We start from the raw sequence: 24,460 nt of genomic DNA, 5'->3' as shown, positions 1-24,460 counted from the left end.
AAAAACCTTTTTTGTCTACCTTAAGATACGCATTGAAATCCCACAATAAAACTTTGTATATTTTGTATAATGTAGCAAAGAAAAATCATATGCATTTCATTTTATCAGAAATTGGCCATTTGTGCTTCAGAGCAATTTTTCATTGTGTGCTTTCAGACCCTGATTCTGACGTTTTATGGTCTGAGAAGTGTCAGATGAAAAAGCTTTTAGTATGTTGTAAAATGTTTGCTTTTTTCAAAGCTATTTTCGAAAACTATTTTTCCAACATCAAAGTTTGTTGCTCGACTTCTGTGCTGGGTTACATAACATTTGCTGCATTTGGGTGGTGATTTGTACTAGTATTTGTCTCTACCTAGCATCCGAAGGTAGTTTTTAGGACACTTAGAAGCTTATGCTTATCAAGCAGTGTCCTGGTCCTTCCTCTCAATGTGACCACACCTTGTGATTTCTAGGCCTGGAATTACAGAGAGCTGGCGACTTTCCTCACTCTGGGTGGAAGTTTGGTCATGCCAGGGACTCAAACCACGGCCCCTTGGGTCTGTAGTCAGCAACTCTAACAACTGAGCCATCCTTGCACCTGAGGTGGAATTAAAACTTTTAAACATGCCAAAAATAAATTTAATGTATGGTTTTATGGCGCCCTAGACCCCTTTCATTCTTTCGCAATTTTTGATTTCATATTTGCAACAAAAATATTTCTTGCAAATTGCAATTGATTTCTTGGTCACTAAACTTGGCCGGGAGGCGTCTGAACGGTAACTCGTTTTCACGAGTATTTTTCAAAAAGAGGCAGTCAAAGTAGAAACCTTTGGCGCGTTTCCCGTTTAAAATGGCTGCCAAGAATCCCTATCAAAATGGTAAGATACATGAATTTATATGAGGTTTGAATCAAAGTAATACGATTTAGACTAAAACTCTACTTCTTTAGTCTATTTTCTTAAAATTCATGGCTATGTTTTTTATTGTTCTGGATTGATGGTACTCAAAATGTGGATCCTAGTTTTTAGGCCCATTGCGAATGCACCTGAATTTCTTGAAAATAGCTTCTCAGCGCTTGCGGTTTCCTGAATGCATCAGACCGAAATTATGTACTTCAGTTCCATTGCTTTTTAAATGAAGTTTAAAAAACTTTCTTTTGGCATGCATGAATTGTTTGTATTCCGGTCCGGTCCCGGGGTTGATATCATCGATTCTGCATCTCGCTATCTAAAGACCTTTCTCAAAAATGGACTTTAGATTTGAAATCTTCATCTTGAAAGTAGTTTATACTGAGAACTTCATGTTGTTTGGAACGTTCTGTCGTGAGTTACTTTGTTGTGAATATAAGGTATTTCTTTCTAGATTTAACTGGAATTTGTTTGCTGCTGTAGTGAAAAAATTCATAATAATTTAGTTTTATCTTAGTATTCTCCAGTATGGATTCCATGGCAGCCACACTCCCAAGAAATTTTTGTGAAACTACGAGTGCACTCTTGCACACCCTAATATGGGCGCAGTTTGGGTTTGGTTTTGGGTGTGGCCCAGTCAAAATAGTTTTTTTCAAATATGGTAAAATGACTTTCTAAATTTGTTCCCAAATTGGATTGTAAAAAGTGTGTCATTCTAAATTAAGTGATCCCCTTGAGATCAGGGCTGCCAAAAAGTTTCAGACCCTGTTCTGTTTGAAAATGGAACCCTGATGGTACAAAATTTGTTTGCTTTCATAGCAGGGTCAAAACTGTGCTGGATGGCAGAGCAAAATCGTCTCTGTTTCATAGTGATAGTGAAAACGAAAGGGGGAACCACAAAAGTTATACCACTGTTCCAAACTTGGAAGGAACAGTGTAAACGGGGTATTTGTGGCAAATTAAAACACAAATGCACTCTGCACTCCCGGCTAAAAGCTTGTGCACTCCCAAGATCTCGTCATAAACTGCCATGAAATCCAGACCAGAGCACTTTATAAAATCAAAGCTGGGAAGTGAATAAAATAGACCAACATATGTTATAAAAATGTATTAGACAACTCTGAAATAAATGAAAAAAGAAATGTTTTAGATACTCTTTACACGCTTTAAGATACACAATGTTCTTGGACCTCAATGTGTTATTGAATCAGCCACACCTCATGCTAAAGGTTTTAAGTTTAAGTTTTGGGATTTTTGGAAAAACCAACATTATTGCTTTTAATTTCAAATTTTGCAGGTATGTGGACCCCACATAAAGAGTTGCTGTCCATGGTGGAGTTTGTTGTTGGGCAAAACAAGTTGGAGTACCTTTCAGACTTGGAAATGCTTCTGACAAAATGCAGACCTGCTATCATATCTTTACTTGAAAATCCAGTATGTTAAATTTTTTTATTTTAAACAACTTTATTTGAAGATTTCTGTTACTATCCTTTTCAAAACTTATGTTCTAGGCTCTTAATTAAAATTCCTTTGCTGAATTTGAGTTAAGTTTGTTTATAGTAGAACCTTCGTCATAAGGTGAAGTTGATTTGTCAAACTTTTAGAATTATCTCTCTTATCCTCGTTATCTTATTTAATTGTTTATCTAATTTTTAACTTTTAACCTGAATATTTGAAATTCTGCTTAAATTTGAACTATTTTAACCTAGGAGAGGAGTGGGAAGCAGAGAGAAGAAGTAAAAAATGCACCAAAAGATGGAATTCAACTTGAAGGAGGACATGGTCTGACAAAGCTGTCAGATTTATTTGTGACAGAAGCTCTTGCTCTAAGTGATGCACTGAACTTGAGTGAATTTGTTTGTGTGGATCTACTCATCTCAGCAGAGCAACAGTTGTCAAATTTTCCTGGTTTGTTTTGATTGTTAACTTTTGCAAGTATTTCAACATAATGTTGTGGCATATGTTTTGACTTAGTTTTTATAGTTTTTCCACATTCCATGCCAGTTGGCCATAAATTTTAAGAACTTAGATACCTTTTTTCATCTTCCATCAATGAGTTTTTGTCCTTAAGTTACGCTTCATCATATCACTTAAGTAACACATATCATGAGTCAAAATCACATGATCCTGGGGCCTTGTAGAATAAGACCAATTGCTGCTGGTTGTAAAAGCAGGTATCATCTGTTATTATTCAGAGATGTTGTTTCTCGGTATGTCAGTTTTATGTATTGGTATTAATGACATGGTTTGTTCCTTCAGACCATCCTATTTCAGTTACTTATAGCAATGTAAAACCATGTCATCAAACAACAGAATCTGCTGTTATCATGAAATTAAAATAACCTTCCAGGCATAAAAAAGTTATAGAATTGTTGCATATCACATATGTTAATTTTCAGGTTTGTCAAGGGGATTGGTAGCTGCCTTATTATATCATGATGGAAGAAGATGTCTGGTCAATGCACTTAAGTTATTATTGACAGCAAAGACAGGGATGTCATGGGCATTGGAACTGGATCAGCAAATAACCCAAGCTGTTGATAAATTTGCAGAAAAACTGTTTGACGATGGTTGGTTTTCAGGGAGTCACTACCCTCCCAATTATTTTTTTTAATTAGTACTTTTTTAGCTCATTTGTTACATAATTATAACACCCTATTTCGTATGTGATGCAGAAGCAATTGCTGGATTTGTAGTTATATGCATTCAACATTGACAAAGAGAAGGGGGAGAGGGTCATTTTTCAAAAGAAAGGGAAAAATCAAATCTTCTTGAAAAGTTTCAACTATTTTTGTCTGGGATTGTAGATTTACAGCTGAACATAATTTGACTCAGCACTGCAAAATTTGGATCAATCATGGCTTGCTTAGGATGTCCATGTTGTTATTTATCTCATAGAGTTCTTGTCTCTGTGAATTATTTAAACATTGGGTCTGGTGATCATTTATCTTCCTGTTGATTTTCTGTTTAGGAATTATCAACAAAATATTGCAGAAGCTTCGTGATATCAGCGTTCAAGGGGAGATTGAGAAACTCGATAAAGGGAAGGTCGTTGGAAATCCAAAGCATAGAAAACAACTAACTGAACTGATAACAGAACAGCGGGATTCTCTAGCGGATTGTTTGTTTTGCTGGGCCTGTCAATCACCTTTTGGCCAATCAGAATGCGTTGCTGTTATGGATTTTCTCAAGGATTGTATTCCTGATACATCTGATGGATGTTATGATCATGTTACACTCAAAGTAATCCTGTCTTTACTTGTTAGTTGGAGCACCTCTGCTTATGAAGTCCTTTTGGAGGAGCCGGAAGCTTTGAAAGGTAAGAATTCGAGGCATATTTTTTGTATTTTTGTAACTGCAGATGTCCATTTGTATTTGCTAAGCAATTAAATATGTTTTCTTTAGAAATATATTATATATGTATGTATATATATATTTATATTTTGGTACTATAAATATATACGTTTTGTAAATGATAAGGAATTCACTGTTCCCATTTCGTTTCCAATCGACTTCAGATGTGATAATTTTAAATGTATCTGAAATGTTTTACCCTTTTTTTTTTCGCAAAACCACCTTCAGCGCGGTGTTTCAGACATCTTTTGTCTATTCCTTGCAGAATCTAAGTTCCCTGTATTTCAAGATGGCGACTTTGTTTCGAAGCTTCATCAGGCTGTTATTCGACCAGATAATCAGCACTGGAGAACTCCTTCGATCAAAGTGGTTCTGCAGTTTGTGTGGGCCGTTTTTCTTCGATTTGTGAGACAGTTTGAGAACCTTGACGCATATGAAGAGGTTTTTGCAGAAGACGAAGAACTGCTCGATCTGGCTTTGCAGTCTGATGCACTTCGATTGATAAAAAGCTGTATTGTTTCTGCAGATAGCTTCTTTAACGAGGTGAGAAGTTCGAAACGACTGATACGTGGAAGCACTAGCCGTAGGTAGAAGTGACAGGGCTGTGATAGAATTTTATCTCGAAAATGTTGAACTTTAGGAGTCTTGTAGAAAGTTTTAAGTTACAGACAAACCATTCCACTTCTTTTCTCAGTTGAAGTGACCCTGTAAAGAGTCGTATCATATAGTAGCCAAGTGTGTGATCACCTTCAGTCGTTAAAAAGTCTTTGAATGAGCAGACATATTTCCAATATCATCAGAATTAAATTCAAAATATCGAGGTGTTTCCTGCTAAAAATTGCTAAGATGTCCATTCAATAATGTACATTTACCCTTGGCTTAGCCCTCTAAAAGGTGTGACTTATATTGATCTGCAATTGTCAAGGAAGGACCTATCTCTTGTCATGGTAGCATTGCTTGCTCCAGTTCCACCTTTTGTATATTTTTTTTCTTACAGGAGTATTGTGTCAAAACCATCCATGGTCTCATCACGAACACGATTCTGAAGTATCCTATGAAAGTAAGTACACAACATATAAAGATAGTCTTTTAAAGATTGCTGCTAACTTTTCTTGCTGAGTGCTCAATGGTAGAGCTGTGACGCCTCAATGTGACGCCTCAACTGAGCGTGAAAATTGACAAAGTTCTCTAGAGCTGTAAAAGCAGATCAACCTCTAAATGTGTCGTTTACCTGACCATTGTACCTTCAGTGATCTCATCCTGTGAAAGGTCTTTGTAGCTTGATTTTGTTATGCATTTAAGTTACGTACAAATGTATTTTTCTATTCGTATGGTGCATGAAGTAGTGATATTTGTCAGATTAGATAAAATTTTATTTCATGTAACAAGGGATATATGCCAAATTTGCACTTATGGGGTAGGTTACCGTTTTTAGAATTTGTTCCTTTTCCTTTCTAAGGAAACCTGCTCTACTGGTTCGGCGCTTTCTCAATTGTACCCCGTGTCTGTCAAAGGCACAAGAAGCTAGGGTATTGCGTCAGACGTTTAATACATCTGCTGGTCATTGGAAAACCTTGAGTAGGGCACGGTTTTGTTTGTTTGGAGAGATTGATGCTCCCTTACCGTATTTTGAGGTATCACTAAATGCTGAATATCTGGAAGGGCGCCTAAGCTTTTGCTTCTTTTGAAAGGGTTTTGCCTTCTATTTTCTTACTTTTTCTCTAAGATTAAAGACCTTCGGAACCGCGGCGATGAAAATGCAAAGATACTTCAGGCCCATTTGCAGGAAGGAATCGAACCGCCGAAGGGACTGAGACACGATTTCCAAGATCTTTTATTGCTGGTAAGGAGTTTTAGGTGGTTCAAATTGGGTCCTCAACTTTTAATAAATAAACATGCCCATTGAGTTTGCTGAGAAAATGCTGTGAAAAAGTGTTGCAAAAAATTGTTTTGAAGACTGGTAAGAATGCATGTTAAAAAGAAAGAGCATAATCTGGCCGTTTGCTGTATGTTGTCTCTAAATTCCGGGACGAAATCAAATGCAAATAGACAATGAACGATGCAATATAAGCAGAGAGTGATCTTAATTGCTAAAATATTTTATATGAATTAAAATGATCTTTTTAAAGACAATTAGCATAAAATGGCTTGGAGAAAATACTTTGAGATAGGAAGACTGGTTTTTTAGATTGTAAGAGTGGCTAAACCTAATTCTTTGTTATCCTTGAAGTATCGATGATATTTTGCAAAGACACTATATCATAAAATTTCGCAATGTAGTATCTTTGCAGTATGATATTTTGATAACTTTATTTGTGAAATTGTAGGTCGGGGCTTTGTACAAAAATGATCCTCTTGGGTTGGAACTCAGCAAGGATTACTGGTGCCCAGGTGAAACCTTTGGTGGTGTATTTTCCCCTAAGCCTTTGAGTGCTGTGAAACTTTATCTGCGACAGAAACAGGTAAGGTTTTTAATATTCACTCTGATTTGTTTTTGGCCACCTTTGTTGTTCGTTCCTTTATTCTATGTCGATGACGCCTTGAGTGTGTTTGTTATTTTCATAGGTTCTGCTGAACAAATTCGTTCGTCTCGCCGGTGATCTTATCCCACAAGCCGTGTTTACATCCTACGTCAAAATGTTAACTGGCCTCTCAACCAATCAGCAGTCGGCCCAGTGCTGCTTTAATCTCCTAAACTCAGATGGAAGTATCGGTGGATCTCCAACGTTGACCGCCACTTGGGACCATTTCTTTCAATCCTTCAAGCAGTATTACTCTAGTCTCAGACAGGATGCTGCCTCAGCGGGTAAACTTAAGTTTCACCACCACTACTGTTTTTTAATATATACTTGTTCAAATTGCACATTCGCAGTTTTGAAACACTCGCACAATTGGCAGTATTTTGTGATACAATAGAAGTACTTCAGTTCACAATCCTCTGAGTATTGAACATCATATAATTCTTGAAGGAACAAAAGTTTATATCAATTTGCAGTTTAAAAATAATGGGAAAGATGGGTCGCGCGTTGGAGCGACGCCCTGTATTTCAGCTGCATGTGACCACATACCTCTCACGCACAACGTTAAAGGGTCTAAGTGCGTAAATGAAATCTTCCCGTGCACTCAAATTTGGAATTTCACACACTCCTTCCATTTGCTGCACCATAGAAAGATGAAAATTCATCAAAATTATTTAGTTTTTAGGCTTAAAGTTTAAAGCCACTTTTAGTTGCTTTATATTGGATTCTTGCTCATTCTCTCGAAATACCAATCCCAAGATATCACCATCAGAAAATATCTTTCTTACATACAATTTAATTGACCAAATTATATCTAATGTTTGTTTATTCTTAGAGCACCACGCGCACGTTCACCATCATCATAACATATCTCCTGAAGAACTATCAGCGTTGGAAAGTGTCCTTGAGCTGATTCACACTGTCGCAGAACACGTAAGTTACTAGTTTTGTACAATCCAGATTAACGTGGGACAGGACTACAGTTTTGTACAATCATTGCAATAGGAGTTTCAATGTCCAGTGTATGTAGGGATGCATTTACCGTTTCAAACATGCTTTCTTTGACAACAGAGTAACAGCAATTTAAGATTACTTCTTAAAGAACCAGATGAAAGTCGGCTTTCATTATATCCAAGCAAATTTAGAAAGTTATTCGTTTACAGAAGACAACAGTGTGACTTTACGTTGCCGTCGAATGAGGCATCCCCCTCCCTACAATCACATCTAAAGTGAAATTACTGGCTATTACGCATGGTCTGACTGGAAGGACGGGGGTGTGGCTTATCTGATGGAAGACAGTTACTCAGTCATCAACAAAAAAATTTATTATAAATCAAATATCCAAATATGATTTGTAACTGAATTTTTTCATTGTAGAGTGAAAACGTGAGAATAGCCTTCTGTGACAACACATATTGGCTTCCGATTGCTTCATTCTTTGGGTTGGTTGGCTGCCCGGTTCCTTCTTCACTTAAAGCAGCTCTCTTGAACACACTAGCATCATTTGCAAAATCACCTGAAATCTCTGCTATAATCTGGCAATCATTAGAAGCGACTCAGGTAACGTATGCTGTATATCGGCACGTTAATTAATTAAGGGTTTTTTTCAAACTGAAATATACAAACTTCGGCTAGGCTCAGACTTCACCATGAATGTAACGGTTTTGTATTAACCGCACTACTATTTCTTGCTAAACTTTTTCAACAACCTGGAGTTTAAGAAAAAATGTTATTGCGTTGATGGATTAAAGTATGTTTTGGGACCATTGGTTGGGGAGTTTTCTTTAAAGGTCCCACTGGTATGGTCCAATACCACACGTATGGAACAAACTAAACTCTTGATTGTTGCCAGTCATCCGCTCGCAAATGACTGTATTGTTATTGTAATTTATGATAATTATTTTCTATCAAGATATTAGCAACTGTGTCTAAAGATGCAACTGGCAAGCAGGAGACTGGGCTCAAAGTGGAGTTAGAAGAGGTTGAGTCCAGAGATGAAACGTACCCTCAAACTCGAGCCTTTTTGCGACTAATAAACACACTGACAGAAATCACCATACCAACCACCCTTGGTGCTGGGTATCGTGTTCCTGGTTTCATTCCATACTTGGATTTTCTTCGAGACAACGTGTTCTTGCGTTTTAAAAGCAGAGCATACCAAAACCCTTCTGAAAAGGTTTGTTTATTGCCAATGCACGTATTATTTTCTCAGAATACTGGTATTTTTATGCAAAACAATTTTGATGATGTCGCGTTGAATAGATGCAAGTAGAAGAGATAATTGATGTCAAGTGTGTCTGTTTGAACCTGCACTGGCTTTACTCCATCAAGTTTTATTCATTCTAAAAAAATCTCAATGATGCTTCAAGAATTTTTCTAGGTAATAATCTTACGTCGCTATTTGCAATTGCAGATTGATTATCAACATTTTTTGTATATATTGGTTTCTACGCTTGTTCTGTCGTAGTTTATTCAGTCCTGTTTGTCATGCGAGGACGCCTGAAGTCAATAAAATCTAAATCAATCATGTAATACATAACTCCATGACCATTCGCTAGGCAGACTCTTTGATATCCTGACTTTGCTTGGCAACACAACACAGCGTTTCTTGTTCCTGGAGATGCTCCACCCACTGTTTGTAAATAATTTTGGAGATATCTCCTTTATAATAACAGTCCATAATTTTTATTCCTAGTGGATGGTCGCAAAAGAAGTATTAGAGATTTTTACTAAGATTCTGAGAAACTATGAGCCACTTCCTGAACAGTTCGTGGAGCAAAATGTTGAAATTCAAGGTGTCAACTTTGGCAAGGCTGCAAAGCATCCTGGTCATGAGATTATGTTGCATATGTTGAACGACACTCCGATGTTTCGTCTGGTAAGTTGCTTCTTATGGGAGGGACGTACTGGCAAGATCTGCAGAATTAGGGTTGAACAATTATTGCTCCTAATACCACTTATGTATCACATTATGGCACACCAATGTATCACATGATGATGTACATGGATGTTGGTCAAAGGGAGTTTTGTTATTTTTGTACGTTGTTTATACATATCTTTGACCCAGTCTGTTAGAGGGCGCTGTTTGTTAAATGGCGTTTCACGAAATTTTCATGGTGCCCCGCATTTCGAAAACGGAATGTCGTTTTCAAGAAGGGTAGCAAACTCTGTTGAAAATTTTAAAGCAGATTTGAGGGCATTAAAATAGTTTTAGTATATATACAATTACGTATAATCAATTAATAAATATCTTTAGTAAGTATCTGTGAATATTGTGCGAAATAAATATATTTTTATTGCCATTATCTGATTGAATTATTGTATTTATTTCTTCTGCAGGTAATGAACGTTATTGATATTCTTTGGAAGGAATTCGATGAGGCCAATGAAGGTAAGAAGATTACTTGAATAATCTCTTGTGCCTTCTTTTATTGACTAGGCCAATTTTCTTATACCCACCCTGCCAATAATATGTGGTTTCTCCGTGACGTTTAATCTTTAACTGTCATAGATTCAGCCTCTTGTGGTGCCCTATGGAAACTGTTTTACACTAGTGTTATTGTAGAAGCCTGTTTAACACTTACATTATCGTTTGCTGTATTCAAAAAGCAGTTATGATTCATCTTGTGTTCAATTTTCATTCGTGTTTCCTTGCCATTTCCCAGTTTCGCATTTATACTATTGAGATACAAATATTATTTGGGCCTTTATTTGGACAGCAATTAGTCTTTAAGGTAGAAAAATGACACATGATACCAATTCTGAGCTTGTCATTTTCGTAGTCAAGTTTTTTGATGAAAATCATGTTTTCAATTTTATCAACTTTTCATATGATTTTCAATAGGGAATAAAGCGAACGAAGAAAAAGCGGTATTTTATTGTCTGAAGTTGATCGAGTATACCCTGGAAAAGCAGACGAAATTTAACGCCATGTTGAGAAACCAAAACTCATCAGTCATGGTAACGCCAATCGAAAAGCTCCTTCTTAGCATAAATCCAAGCACCGCAGAAGCTGATTATCCCTACAAAATTGCAAGGTATTCACCCCTTGATTTTGTCATATTTTTTCAAGTTTACCTGCTACGAAAAATATATTTATTATGTGCTGAAGAAATATTGTATTTAGATAACATGTATCTTGTTTATTCTTTTATTTTTATGTAAGTATTTACAACATAAACAATATAAATGTGTGTTTTGTTGAGTAAAGTTTTAACATTGTTCCATTACTTTTATTAAAGTTTTTTGTTTATTCTGATCTTTAGAATGCCTATATCCCTACCTAATTTTTTTTTCAAAGTTGTCTCTGATTAACATTACGATAGTTAATAACATTACATATATGAATTCAGCACTGTTTATATACCGATAGGCTGCCGGTTTACAAAATGAAATGAACATACAATTAAGTAACAAACATAATCCCTTCCTAATTGATTGAAGAAGATGAAGGAAAAAAAGAAATGAGAATGCGAAATCTGATGTAGCCAACTGCTCAATAATTATTTATTTTTTCATATACACCACAGATATTCATAGATATTGCTGTTCAGTGATTTTTTAGAATAAAGATTTCTTGTGAAATGTTGATTTATATTTTTGCTAGATTTATGACACTGAACAACGTCTCGCCAGATCTGACATTAGCCGTCGTCCGAATCCTATGTGTCATGAACCAGTCTCCGGACATGCAAAATGAGATCATAGGAATTTTGTCTTCAAGGAAGGTAGCGTCAGATTCTCGTAATTTGCTCATTCTCGTAGATTCTCGTAGTTTTCAGCGTTTTTTGTTTCGGACAATTGTTTAGATATCTTTCGTTAGCTTCTCATATATATATCTGATAGTTAACAAGTTTAGAAAAGTTCGATGTTCGGTATCTAGCTGTTTCTGTCTGTTTTTTTAAAAAGATGTTTCTCTTGACTGTAGATGTCTTATCCAAGTCTTTTTTCCAATGAAAGAAAACAATCTTTTCTTAAGGATCCAGTGGCCCATTGCTTTTTTCAAATATTTTTTTATCTCTCTTCCAAGATAGTGAAGATATTATTTGCTTGAAATCATGATTAATTGAAGCCTGATAATTTAAACTTTTTGTGTATTTAATGTTTGAAAGAATTGGAAAAAGATACTGCCAATTTTCGTTTTCAGTTCCCCTTTTTTGTGAAAAAATTGTCTCTTGGCAGCAGAAGCCTTTTCCAAGGCATTTGAAGGAAGACCAAAATGATGATCCCGTAGCACAGTGATTAAATATGAATATAATTGGGTTGTGTATCAAAAATAAAGCCACCTTTTTCGGTCCTAGATCGAGCGCGATCAACTTCTTGTTGGATTTTGTGAGTTTTTGGAGCAAGACATCCCCGAAGAAATTGGTCGAGACAGACATGTGTCGTTTGATAATGATGATGGTGAGTTTTAGTTTTCTTTTGCTATTTCACGGGGTTGCAAATAAAGCTTGGTAGTCAGTGAACTTTACGGATTATGATCAATTTTTAGCTCGATGTCTCTAAACTCTGTTAACGTTTCAGGTCTTCAAGACACCGATGCCTCAGTCAGGAATGCTATTAGGCATAACATCCTAAACTTGCTGCTATCAACATTGCATCAGCCATCACCAAACTTGGCACAGTTCCTTTTGGGGTTTGATCTACAGACAGGCGTTTCAAAAACTGTTTTTCAAGATGCAGGTGAGATTGTAATACAACTGCCTGATCGCTCTCTTGTACAAAAAGGCAGAGACATAATACTGTATATATTTGTATAAATGGTCTCGTTTGACTGGTTTTCTCCAATGTGAGAATAGATTGAACCCTCCTCTGCATCGAAGTTGTTATCCTTTCTGCATACGTCTATTTGAATGCTGAAATTTCATAAATGCCAACAAGGACATCTTGGAAAAGTTTGTTTCGATTAATCTGTTCACCTTACCGGATCGCGGTAAAGCAAAGTTTATAGTGTACTTGAATGCAGTTTGCCCGTATGGAAGTAAATCTGTTGAAATTGCTAGTGTTGCTAACAGCAGTCAAATAGAGTAAACAATTTGGGCATAATAGCCAGAGCATCCGGGAAGACTACGGGTCAGATGAAATTTTGAAAAGCAACCTAAATACAGGATTTGGTTTCCTTAGCTTTTTTTAAGCGGTTTATACTCTCAAGAGTATCCGACGAAAAGCTGTAGTATGCTTCAAAATGTTTGCTTTTTTCAAAAAGTTAGCTTCTTTCAAATCGGGAAATATAGAACATCTATCATGAAATTAAAGCAGACAGCAAAATTTGAAAGGTCATTCCAGCATATTTTTGTGTAAAGTGTTCATATGTTGTTATAAAGTCGATTTCCATTATATGCAGGTGTTGCCAGATTCCCAAAGACTTGCTTCCACTCGATAATTTCACTTCTGAATAACGGCCTGGATACACCCAATGGTCCATCATGCATTTCAGAGACACCGATGCTAGCGGAGTTGATGTACCAACTCATTTATTTCTTGTGCGCACATCCCGAGACAGGAGTACCATGTCAAAGGTACCTGAGGACCAATCATGATTTCTTCGCCGCTCACGCTGCCCGATTACCGTTTCTAAGACCCAGTCTCCTTAGTGAGGACAACACTGAGTTGTTCATTCTGCTGTCGAATCAACAGTCTTGGTTCATGAAAACAATTGCGATCGAGATTAAAGTTGCATCCCAGACGAGGCTAAGATCAAGCATGATTCGACTTTTGGACCTTCTCTACGGTCAGCAAAATCAACGGTCAAGACATGACCATTTCCAAGGTCCGTGTTTTATATCATTGCTCCAATTGTATGGAGTATCTTCACTCATTCTTTGAAGAGTTTATTTTGATATGGCTTAACTTGCTCGCCCTTTTATTGAGAAACGCAACAAGCTGCTCATAGAGGCCAAGGCTTGTGCATGCTAAAGTGTTTAGTTTGCTTCTCAAGGCGCTAAAAAGGCCAATCACGATCCAAATGTGATGTAAGGTTTATGTTCCGGGCTCCAAGTGTGACTGTTTTGTTGCTCACGTATGACTCCCGTGGGCTTTACGTTTGTGTCTTTCGTTCTTCACGTGAAAGCTCACGTATAACTGATCTGTGTCGTACATGGCTGTGTATTTCATAAGCTATTGATTTCATTTATTTGGCGGACGACGTTAACCTACATACGAGTAATTTAGAAATCGTTCTAATTTTACATCGGAAGAAAGTGCTTTGACTATCTAACAGGAAAGTATCGCTTGTCTCTAGTCTCTTTAAAAGTCATGCTCAACTTTGTATCTTTCTACTGAAAAGCAGTTTCAAAATGTCATAATTTTTTCTTTGCTCAGTTCATAAACCTTTCTAAAAGATTTTGCGTCCACAGTACCAAATCCGGACCCAGCATCGGCTTACAAAGGAAGACCACAAGGCGGCATTCACAATAACTTGGCAAGCGCTGTACTAAATGACCTTGAACTGACTCAAGACTATCCCTCGCCCTATACATCGAACATGTTTCAGCTTTCTGCTGTCGAGCAGCTGATTGCGTCGTGTGAAGAGAGATCAGAAGACACGGGCATTATCATATGTAACGTCAAAATGCTCCACCGTGTGGTTATGGCTGAGTTGAATAGTGCGCAGGGAATGGCCAACATTGGACAGCGCCCTGAAATTCTGAAGGTATCTACAATAATTTATGCATTATGGCTAGAAGTTAGAAACTTGCTTGGCTTATTTCATTTAATTTCATTTCAATTTTAATTATTTACACAGGGTACAGCTGTCAACTACAAATATAAATTGCTTTTCAAGCTGCCCTGTTCAAAGAAAACGATAAACGCTAAAGTTTAAAAATACCGATATACAAATATACAGATTGGAATAACAAAGTAAAAGTATTTAAAATACTGGAACTAACACCAGGAATAAAGAGGGTCCCTTTATGTTCTGGAGTTTTCGAGATAACATTTTACTTGTTTGAAATTTATTGTTAATTTAGATTTTGCGTCCAGGCCATTCCATAGTTTTGCCCCTCTAAAAGAAAGGCATTTTTGGCCACATTAAATACGATCCAGAATAATTGCTAGTCACACAGTTGACGACTGCAAGGAAAATCATTGAAAATAGATGTAAGATTAACACTCTTGCAATCGAGATAATCTAAACAACCTGAAATAAAATGAGTTTTATATTAGCGTCTTTTCTATCCTTTCTAGTCCCCAATGTATAGTTTCTTAGTTTTTGAAAGAAAGCTTGGAAAGTGTTAAAGATAAGTGAAACTTTGACAACGACATTTTGAATATAATAAGAAATATTTTAGATCTTTAAAACTGCAAGCACAGATTCAGTAATCTGCAAGCAAAGATTTTTCTTGATCGATTAGGCTCAAAAGTTGATAATTGCAGGTCGAATTTGCTGTTTCGGTAATTCGAAAAATTACAGTTTTTCTCTGTTTATAAGAGGTCCTGAGTTTTAGGGGCAAAACGTGTTTGTTTCCTAATATTGCTATCGTCTTTTTCAACAAACAATTTGCTTTTAATGCTAGGAGGTGGAGGCCATTCTCGCATATGCGGTTGAGAGGAATTCCGTTAGAAGATCACTGGGTGCCAAACGACATGCATTCGAGGCTTGGAGACAGGTTGTTGAAACCTCATTTGCAATTTGCCAATACGATGTTTTCCCTGCTGAGGCTAGAGTGCCTGTTATTTTGAACCTTCTACAAGATATGATCGCCAAGGTACTGTATTGTTTCATATGTATAACGGCTATTAATTTTCTTTTCAGAGCCTTAGTTGTCAGTAATTAAGTAAAGAACATTGCAGATGATCCAGACATGTTCTTGAGTACTTCAATAAAAGATGGCCATGACCATTTTCAAGAAGTCTTTATTTCGCAACCATAAACATACCCTGTAGACACATCCTTTGCTGACAATTCATACTGCATTGACATTTTGACAAAAATAATCCTACTTCGATTTAATTTTCAAGTAGAATTCTACCCTTTATAACCCCGACCATGGGTTATAATTTTTCCAGTCTGCCCTCTTTCGTAGGTATCAAATGAGAATGCCATCCCTGAATTGCTGGTCCCAGTTGCTGGTGCCATTCTGATGCTGATGGCCCAATACCACAACGTCGCTGTTCAGCTGGCATCGTCAAGGTATATGTCAATCATCTTTTGGTCACGCTTAGAGAAACGAAAAGTGTTCCAGAATATGTCATCAGCCATAAAAAAGCTTGAAAAATGTTTTTAATTGCATAGTAGAGTGAATATGTCAAATGATAACTTATTTCAGATGAGAATCATTTGGGTTTGTTCGTATAAATTTTGTGGACTGAACTATAAGGGGTTATTACTCTTTATTCGAAAGTTTTTGAGAATAAATAATTGGAAAATTTTGGCTCTATTTTGATAGTTTAGAGAAACAAAGATATTCAGATTTTTTTATGTTTCAACACTAACAGAAATCTCTTGTCGGGTACACTTTGTAACTGCTGTTATTTTTTCTTTATCAGAGTTGTTTTTGTCAGGATACAATATTAAAACGGACTATCCATGCATCAAGTAACAGAATATCTTGAATAATAAAACACGATTTTTCAGCTTTTACCATTCCGTGTTAGAATCTCTTTATGTTCCTTCCAACAGTGATGGTCCAGTCAGATCAAGGATGGATATGTCCCATTTATTTCGAATTTTTCAAGGCATTGTCAACTGCCTTTGCTCGGTTGGTGCCTCAAATTTCAAGACTAGATGCAGTTTTTATGGAGCAATTTTATATTACATGCAAATAGGAAAGCTTCATACATCAGTAAGAGAGAAAGGTTTGTATGAAATTAAAGTTTCCTGATTCACAATTGGAATATTGTCGTTTTATTTTAGTATCAATATACATATTTATTTTCAATATACACCATTGCTGCTAATCTGTTGAGCATGAATCGCCTTGTAACATCTAACAACCGCTATATTTTAGACATCAAAGCATGTAGAGCTGTCTATACGTCATCGATCACTTTGCTATAGGCCAGTTAGCAGTAACAATATTTGCTTAACCCCCTTGTAATGTCATTGTAATTTCTTTTCCCTGCAGGATCTTCAAACATCTTCGGTCCAGTTTCGAAAGAATCATGGGAAGCCAATACTCTGTCGTTTCTAGCAAAACAAGGAGAGTCGTTCATGGATATGGTATGCAGAGATGCGTGCAACGGTCCCGAAATAGGAGAGGTGTGGTTTTTCATATGATATCCTACTCTTAGATTGGATATAAAGGAGCCCGTTTTATTTCTCTGGGGTTTTTGAGACTCCCCGCTGCCTTTTTCAACCCTCATTTTTCAACGACGTAAACGTTGCCTATTATAGATATTTATTTTCTAGAGCTTATTTTTCCAATCTTCGTCCAGCCCTGACCACAGCTCTTTAGGCTTTGACAATCATCGGTGCTTCATTTATTCAACGATAAATTAGACAGATATTGAGCTATTTTACCACGTATTTCATTTGTTGAAAATGACAGAGAAGTAATAAGCAATGAAGTAATAAGCAATGCAATTTTTCTAGCGTCTCACGACTTGGTTCAGTTTGAGTGAAGCTCATTTTCTAAAATATATTCTTCTCTCTCTATAGATGTTAGCATTTGCAGTGCTAGACTCCATCGTCAGCATTGATTGGCAAGAGCGCTGGTCCGGCTTCCTATCGTCACGTGGCTACTTACGTCATCTAGTTGAGAGTATACCCAAAGACGACACGAAGCTTCTTGCTGTTTTTTCATCCGACGGTGATGCATTGAAAACGGTTTACACTCTTGAATCAAAATTGGTATGTATTTTTTCCCGAACTACTTTTCAGGTTATGATACCCATAGAGCTGTTATAGATTTAATAACGCAATAAAAATCATGCTTTGAGATTCTTATTACCTTCGTCCAGTGTCTGGAGTTGTTGGTATTGTGCAGCTGTTGGTGCTACTTTCGGAGAGTTCTGCGTAATTTTTACACCTGATCAATTTTAAGCGAGTTTTCTTTTTTTATCTGCAGGACTTCTTAACAAGATTTGCGAAAAGTGAGATTGGCGCCCAGATTCTTTTGCAGTGTGGACTGACTTCAAAGCTGATCGAGTGTGAGTTCATTGATCACAGACCCGACGACTCTAATCTCGCTTTACATCTCACCTCGTTCGCATACAGCCAACACTACGACCCCTTGTCACCCAGTAAAATGGAGCAATATCGAATAGTTTTGTCGGCAGTTCTGAGACTCATTAAAGCCATTGTATCGTCACTAGGCCCAGGCCACCAAGAGTTTATTTCCCAAGTAAGTTATCTTATATATCTTTCTATATGTTTATTTCTATATGTCTTTCATTACCTTTTTACTGTTTGAATAAGACACTAGGGATTCTTTTTCATCTCAGAATTCTTTTTCAATGTCAGCATGGCCTAAAGATCGCATTGGGCTCGGATATAAACTGAATGCATTTATTTATCGACTGAGGCATTAACGAGTTACAGGCTCTCTTCTTGAAAATGACGATTGAAAAAGACAACCAGCAATCTATAATTTTTGAAATAGCAAAGTCTTATTCATTTCTTTGACCCTGTTGTAGCACCTGATTTTGTAGTTCCCAAAATATCAAGAACAGGACTGAACGCTTCCCGCAAAGTGCTCACAAACCAGTCTGGTTGTATAATGCTGCAGAAATAGTCTGATATACTACAAAAATTGGAATGCATAAAACGTTATAGATTTTGGCTAAGTAGGGTTGGAATAGTTTCAATATCTTACTCTAGATTAATAAGGGATGCGAGTGTATAATCTTCAGGATTTTACGAGTATTGGCCAATACGGAATCACGAATATCTATGTAGTATGGCGACTAAGTGGCCTTTCAGTTTTGATTAAAATGGTTTCTGCTATCATGAAACATTTAGGGTTTTAAATCTTTTTTTTTTAGCTACAAGAGTTCATTTTAGCCCACGAGGAAGCATTCCTAGACATACTGCAAGCGAAGACTCCGTGCAAAACTGTCCAGTGCCTTCAGGAACTTTCTCTTGTGACGTCAGTAGTCTCTTTGCTCAGGCCAAGACGCGAGGATCACAAGGACCCGGAATCCGTTGGTGAGGATGGGCGACGCATGCGAAGTTCTCAAGTAAAAATTCAGAGGGTTCTGCTTGGCCTAATGCAATCATTTTCATCGAAGGAGTATTGTAATGAGGTTAGTTTGATCTAAGGGTTTAGTAAATTAACGTAAATTTTTTTTACGCCCAAAGCCAGATATTTAACGAGGATTTTTACCTCGAGTTATTTTTCACCTGTCAAACATTTGTTGATAAACCTTCTTGACAATGGACCCGTGAAAACCAATCAGGGTGCCATACTTCACATCAACTTAAAATGTTTTTCTCAAATCAGTTTTTGAACGATATTTAACTCTCAATACCATAAGGAACCGGGGTGCAGGGGGACTGGTGCCCCAGCTTTTAAGAAATAAGATGTAGTGCCTATTTGCAGCTCACAGAGGTGCCCCCTTATGCTCACATATCCCCCCCCCACTACTGAAATGTCTATGCTTAACACCAACACCAATGTTCCCAGTTCTCCATGAACCATGAAGTTTTCGTTTGTAAAATGAAGCCGCATCAAAAGCGTAGTATATTTTGGTACGCCACACAGATTTTTTCGATTTCAATTTTGTCTTGTTGCGTTTGAGTTAATGGGACATTGCTGTATGTAGGGAGATAGGTGCTTTTACTGTAACAGATTCATTCATTTATTTATTGGCAAATTATGAGACTTTTGTATCTTGGGATTGATTCCTTTCTCTTTAATTGGATAACTGTATCTTTTAAAAAGTAAAACAAAACATTTCGCCAATATTTGCCTAGAAATTGCAGCCAAAACAGCCGCTAATACTATACAAAACTTTTAGCTGTTCTGTTCTTGTTTTTCCACAACTTTGCCCCGTTCTTTTTGTAGATCACGAAGACTTGTGTGGAGAAGGACAGTAGCAACGACGCCTTTGAGCAAGCGACCTCTGTTAGCGAGGTGACAACTGCTACCGTACGAAGAATTCTTCTGCAAATCCGATCAAACTTAATAAGCTACGCTAGGAGTGTTGTCTCAAGCTTAGGTTTAACTGGAGCTTATTGCAATGTCATCTTTTCGCCTGTTTTGATTGATATATCTGAAAGTAAAAAGATGGGGCACCATGACGTCTCAATCAGGCATGGTATGGCTTTTTGTATTTTTAGACTTTTGTTGTGTTTACGTTTAAAAATCAACGTCTTGTACCTTGGGTGCTTTTTATTTTATTTGCTTTAGAACGACTCAGCTGTATTTGTGCGGAAAAAGAAAATGGAGAGGGGCATTCTTAATTTTGCTATCATCCTTTTGCTATCACAAAAAACATTTTCTGACCTTTTGAAAGCAATTTTTGTATCTTGTACATTAGTCCAGCGGCCGTTATTTCTTATTTGCTTGAATCCTCCAGGAGCCTCTAAAAAGGCATCAATGAGCGTTCTTGTGGAGGAGCTTGACCGCGCTGTTGATGACGTGAAAGCGGTAATTCATGCATACATGAAGTATCAAAAAAAGATAGAAGAGATTGAAGATTTATCAGGAGACGAGACCTCGCAGGTTTGATGTTCCTCTACTTATTTTTAAGCCACAGTCATCTCCTTCTCTTGTCCACTTGCTATTTTGAACAGGTTCTGTTTTCATTATATTGCAGCATCTCTCTCAGCTTTTTGTCAAATGAGAAGAAAGTAGTTGCAATCGTTTTGGTTGATTCAGGGTTCTTGCGATGATTCGAATTTAAGCAGGAAGAATAGGCAGGCAAATGATTAATGAGACAGCAAAAATCAGTGTTTGATGGAAATTAGATTTAGAATTTAAAATTTTAATGAAAACACTGAAGACTGCAAAGAGAGTTTAGATTTTCGTTTTTTTTAGATTATAGAGTTGAAAGGTAGTAACAAAGACACTTCTTTGTTTTAGCTCCTCTCTCAAGAAAATGTTGTTGATATCGATCGCTTGTCAAACCAGCAGAGAAGAATTATTGCAAGAAAAATTTTACAGCAGTTGGTTGACCTGAATGACGACCAAGCTTGTCTCAATATTCGTATCCTCAAGTTTGTCACCATGATGACAACAAATGTCACGTTTTAAAGATACTACATGGACAGGTTTTTGGGGAGGGGTTATTTTAGGAGAAAGATCATAAAAGAAAAGGATCGTCAAAGATTTAAGGGGAGAAGGGGGTCGATATTTTGCCTCTAAAAGAATTGTTGATCAAGTAGGACTTTTCTGTCCCTTGAATGTATTGGCTTTCTATCAAATAATGCATTTGTGATTAAAATACCTCTTTTATATTAAAATTTATTCAGATTTTTCAGATTTTTCAGATTTAGATTGTTCTTAACTCAGTTTTTTCAGAAATAATCGAAAACATTTTGTATGTTTTATGGCGTCATGTTGAATACTACTTCATTCATTGCGAGCCAGTTCAGTTTGATGAAATTGAATTTGAACTACCAAAACTACCAACTATTAGGGCACGAAGATTGCAAGGTTGGTTTTTATTCAATTTTTACCGAACTTCTTACATCTCTGTAGCCTTATTTTTCAACATTTTAGATTTACCTCATTTTGGCACTGTTTTGATTTTATGTCTTTTTGTTGGACACGTTTAATCTGGTTTTAATGATCTCTCGTCACCGCATTAGTTGCAAAAGATTCAAACAGCCATACTGTTGTTTTTCGTGGAAACTTCCTCTGTATCGTTAGATTCTGTTAGTAGCTATTGCAACGTTGGTTATCGAAAAAGCTGCATTATATCGCATAAATGGCAACTCTTTAGGAGAAATCATGGTTGGGGAAATTCACATCACTCATTCTTGATCCTATCATTTTTAGATATCACTTTGAGTCTTGATTCATCCTTTGGTAAAAAAAACAAACAGAGCTCGTCAGTAAACATGGGAAAATTTAGTGTCACGAAAGAAGAAGTGAGGCAGTTAAAAGTTGAGGCCAAGTCAGTCTTAACAGACAAAGTGATGAAAAGTGTTCTTGAGGCAGAATCTGTGAGTATTTTATTACCTACGAAATTGCCAGTTTCTAGGCAGGTTCCAGTTGTAAATGTCTGACACACTGCTTTATAAGCTTAAGAAACGTAATTTGGAATTCTTAAGTTGACATGTCATTGTTTCACTGTAATGTTATCAACTGATGAACATTAAAGCCTCCTGCTGTTTCTCTTCTGTTGAGAAGTTTTAGAGACTTTCCTTAAGGTCTTTCGCCTATTAAACAGCAGTGTTCAATTTTGACTTAAGTCAACCTCTTAAGGATTCAAAATTTTTCAAAAATCTCATGAAAAAAATGAATTGAGCTCTTTGTTTTTGGCTCATGAAGATACAACTTTCGTTTGTTAACTCATATTAAAATACTGTTTTCATTTTCCAAGTAAAATGTGATAGTTAAGTTACATATCATACTGACAAGATGCCAAAACATGTTTCTAAATCCTTAGGGTAATTTTATTGCAAACTAACATTGCTTTAAGGGAAGAGGGAGATTGCTGAAGACGACCTTGAAAATTGATTTCAGTGTTTCAAGATTTTGGGCATTGATTCTTTGTGGGGTTTATTTCAAGCAGCCTAAAGAGTCGTTATTAGTCAGTTTCAAAAATAAGATCGTAACTCTTAGTTTTTTTGTAAAGATATGCGCTTGGTCCTGAACCGTATAGCTATTCAATTAAATTATATTTTAGCTCTACGGAAAGACAAGATCAAGAGTCCAGTTCATATCTGCAATGGTCAGAAGAATCCAAGGACTAGTGAAGCTCCACAGCTCATAAACAATATTCTATCCTCAGCAATTCTCGTTGTAATTGACTCTTTGAAAATTAAGACGAGTTGCGGACTGCAGAATCAACACATTAGAGAACCCATTTACAAACTGCTTTGACAAAAAGCAGTTGTTTCAACATGGGTCTTCGATGTAAAGTTGAAAGCCTCCATTTAAATTATTCAGTGTCATAGTTTTATGCAAGTCTAAATCATAGCCCGCAACATCCATGCTTCATTATATCCAGCAAGAAAACCATCGCAGTATTTAACAGCCAGCAAATGAACCCAAAATTATTTCTAGATGCCCATCCACCCTTCCGCCTTTTCTTCACGTTTTTATCCTAGCCCAAAGTTATGTCCCTCTGTCTCCAGGATCACTTGTCTCTTGAGCCTGTGTTAGTTATTCTTAATCGCCTCCTCGCTGCATCGAGGCTCGCTGTGGATACGAGTCTCCTCCAATTAGGATTTCCATGACTACATTCTCCTTGCAAAGCCATAAAAACTTTACAATGCCCTAGAAGGTTCCCTCTTTGATTTAGAGAGTCCTTGGTTTTGCAATTTTTAAACGCTGAAAATAGATGCCCTAAGTAAGATTATACGAATCTAAATTTTCAGCGTTATCCATATTTAAAAGAAATGCTGATTGAGCATGAGTCAATATATGATTTCATGTAGTTCTTTCGTAAAAATGTTTTCGAAAAACAAGACTACTGTGTTCCTTATGTTCTAGAATTTTAACTTGTAAACAGTGGGAACGGAGGCTAATGCTTTATGTGCCAAAGTATTTGTTGCATTTGACCATTTTATTGTTAAGTCACCTTTATTGGTTAATGACGATTTATTTTTGAAAATTTTCGTTTTCTGTTTGGAGAAATCTTTTTCTAAACTAAAACTAAACTGAAGTTACGCTAGTGAAAACATAAGCTTTATTGATGGGAATGTGAAGTGGACTGGTAGTTGAAGAAGGCTCTGAAATGTTGCTGTCTTGGTAAATCTACTTCATAAAGAGCTGTTGGCATAGAGGATGTGTTTTAATACCATGCTGGCTTGTAATATTTGCTACAAATATTTTTAGGATTAGTTGTTATTAAAGAGCAACCAGTAGATCTGGCTGATATTTATAAGTCCTGAAGACATCTTTTTATTTGAAGTATTTTTCTGAGGATAGAGATATTGAACATGGCAATTATTGAGGTAGGAAGTTTGTACATAAGAGATAATAAGTTCAGGGCGTTTTGAAGAGAATGTATACAATATGCCATACGAACCCCAAGTGCCCTCCTTTGTGGCATCTCCTTGCCTTTTAACAGACCTACCAAGTCACACGCATTTTGCGCGAGACACGCATTTTGCGCGAGACACGCATTTTGCGCGAGACACGCATTTTGCGCGAGACACGCATTTTGCGCGAGACACGCAATTCGGTCCTTTCTCACGCATCAAAGCAGAATTCACGCGCATTTGCAACAGACCTCTTGGTTTAATTAGATTTTTTAATTTTATTCCAAATCCTAGCAAAATCCCTCTTTCTTAACAAGGCATGTTAACACGATAACAGCGACTAGATAAACAGAGGACTAGATAACAGCAAATCCTTTCAGGTTAAGTGATGCTACATTTATTGGCAAGCCTACACAAATAGCAGGCTAGTTTTTTTGCGACTATGACCATTGTTAATTGATTGGAAATGTAAAAGAGGAGCATAAAGACCCTTAAGTTAGAGTTTCAATTTAGCAGTTTGCAGTCAGAGCGGTCAGAGCGGAGTAACTTTTTCTCGAGAATGATATCTGGGGTTGCAGTTGCACTACGATGCTCCGCTTGCTTTCACGCCTGCATTCCATCCTCTTTAGGGTTCCAGATATCGTGTTTCTGCAGTTGGATTT

At 36.8% G+C, this 24,460-nt stretch overlaps 1 protein-coding gene across 1 annotated transcript; it reads left to right on the top strand.

The window, feature by feature from the left end:
• Positions 1-37: 37 nt before the first annotated feature.
• On the top strand, positions 38-23,451 carry LOC135681440 (nuclear pore complex protein Nup205). Its single transcript, XM_065195925.2, has 34 exons — positions 38-857; positions 2,185-2,321; positions 2,597-2,795; positions 3,287-3,457; positions 3,859-4,206; positions 4,507-4,784; positions 5,239-5,301; positions 5,968-6,084; positions 6,569-6,703; positions 6,807-7,047; positions 7,596-7,693; positions 8,138-8,320; positions 8,673-8,936; positions 9,456-9,638; positions 10,100-10,151; positions 10,605-10,797; positions 11,367-11,487; positions 12,061-12,163; positions 12,284-12,442; positions 13,104-13,529; positions 14,116-14,411; positions 15,277-15,468; positions 15,787-15,893; positions 16,383-16,558; positions 16,828-16,961; positions 17,361-17,552; positions 17,770-18,045; positions 18,686-18,946; positions 19,708-19,960; positions 20,222-20,367; positions 20,728-20,851; positions 21,166-21,300; positions 21,646-21,812; positions 22,499-23,451. Exons 1-34 carry the CDS (start codon positions 830-832, stop codon positions 22,583-22,585), a joined length of 6,045 nt encoding a protein of 2,014 aa, XP_065051997.2. The 5' UTR covers positions 38-829; the 3' UTR covers positions 22,586-23,451.
• Positions 23,452-24,460: the final 1,009 nt, after the last annotated feature.

Source organism: Rhopilema esculentum, chromosome 17 (genome assembly GCF_057945365.1).
Source record: "Rhopilema esculentum isolate cy_ngs chromosome 17, ASM5794536v1, whole genome shotgun sequence".
NCBI lineage: Eukaryota > Metazoa > Cnidaria > Scyphozoa > Rhizostomeae > Rhizostomatidae > Rhopilema > Rhopilema esculentum.
This window is presented reverse-complemented; position numbering and strand designations above follow the sequence as displayed.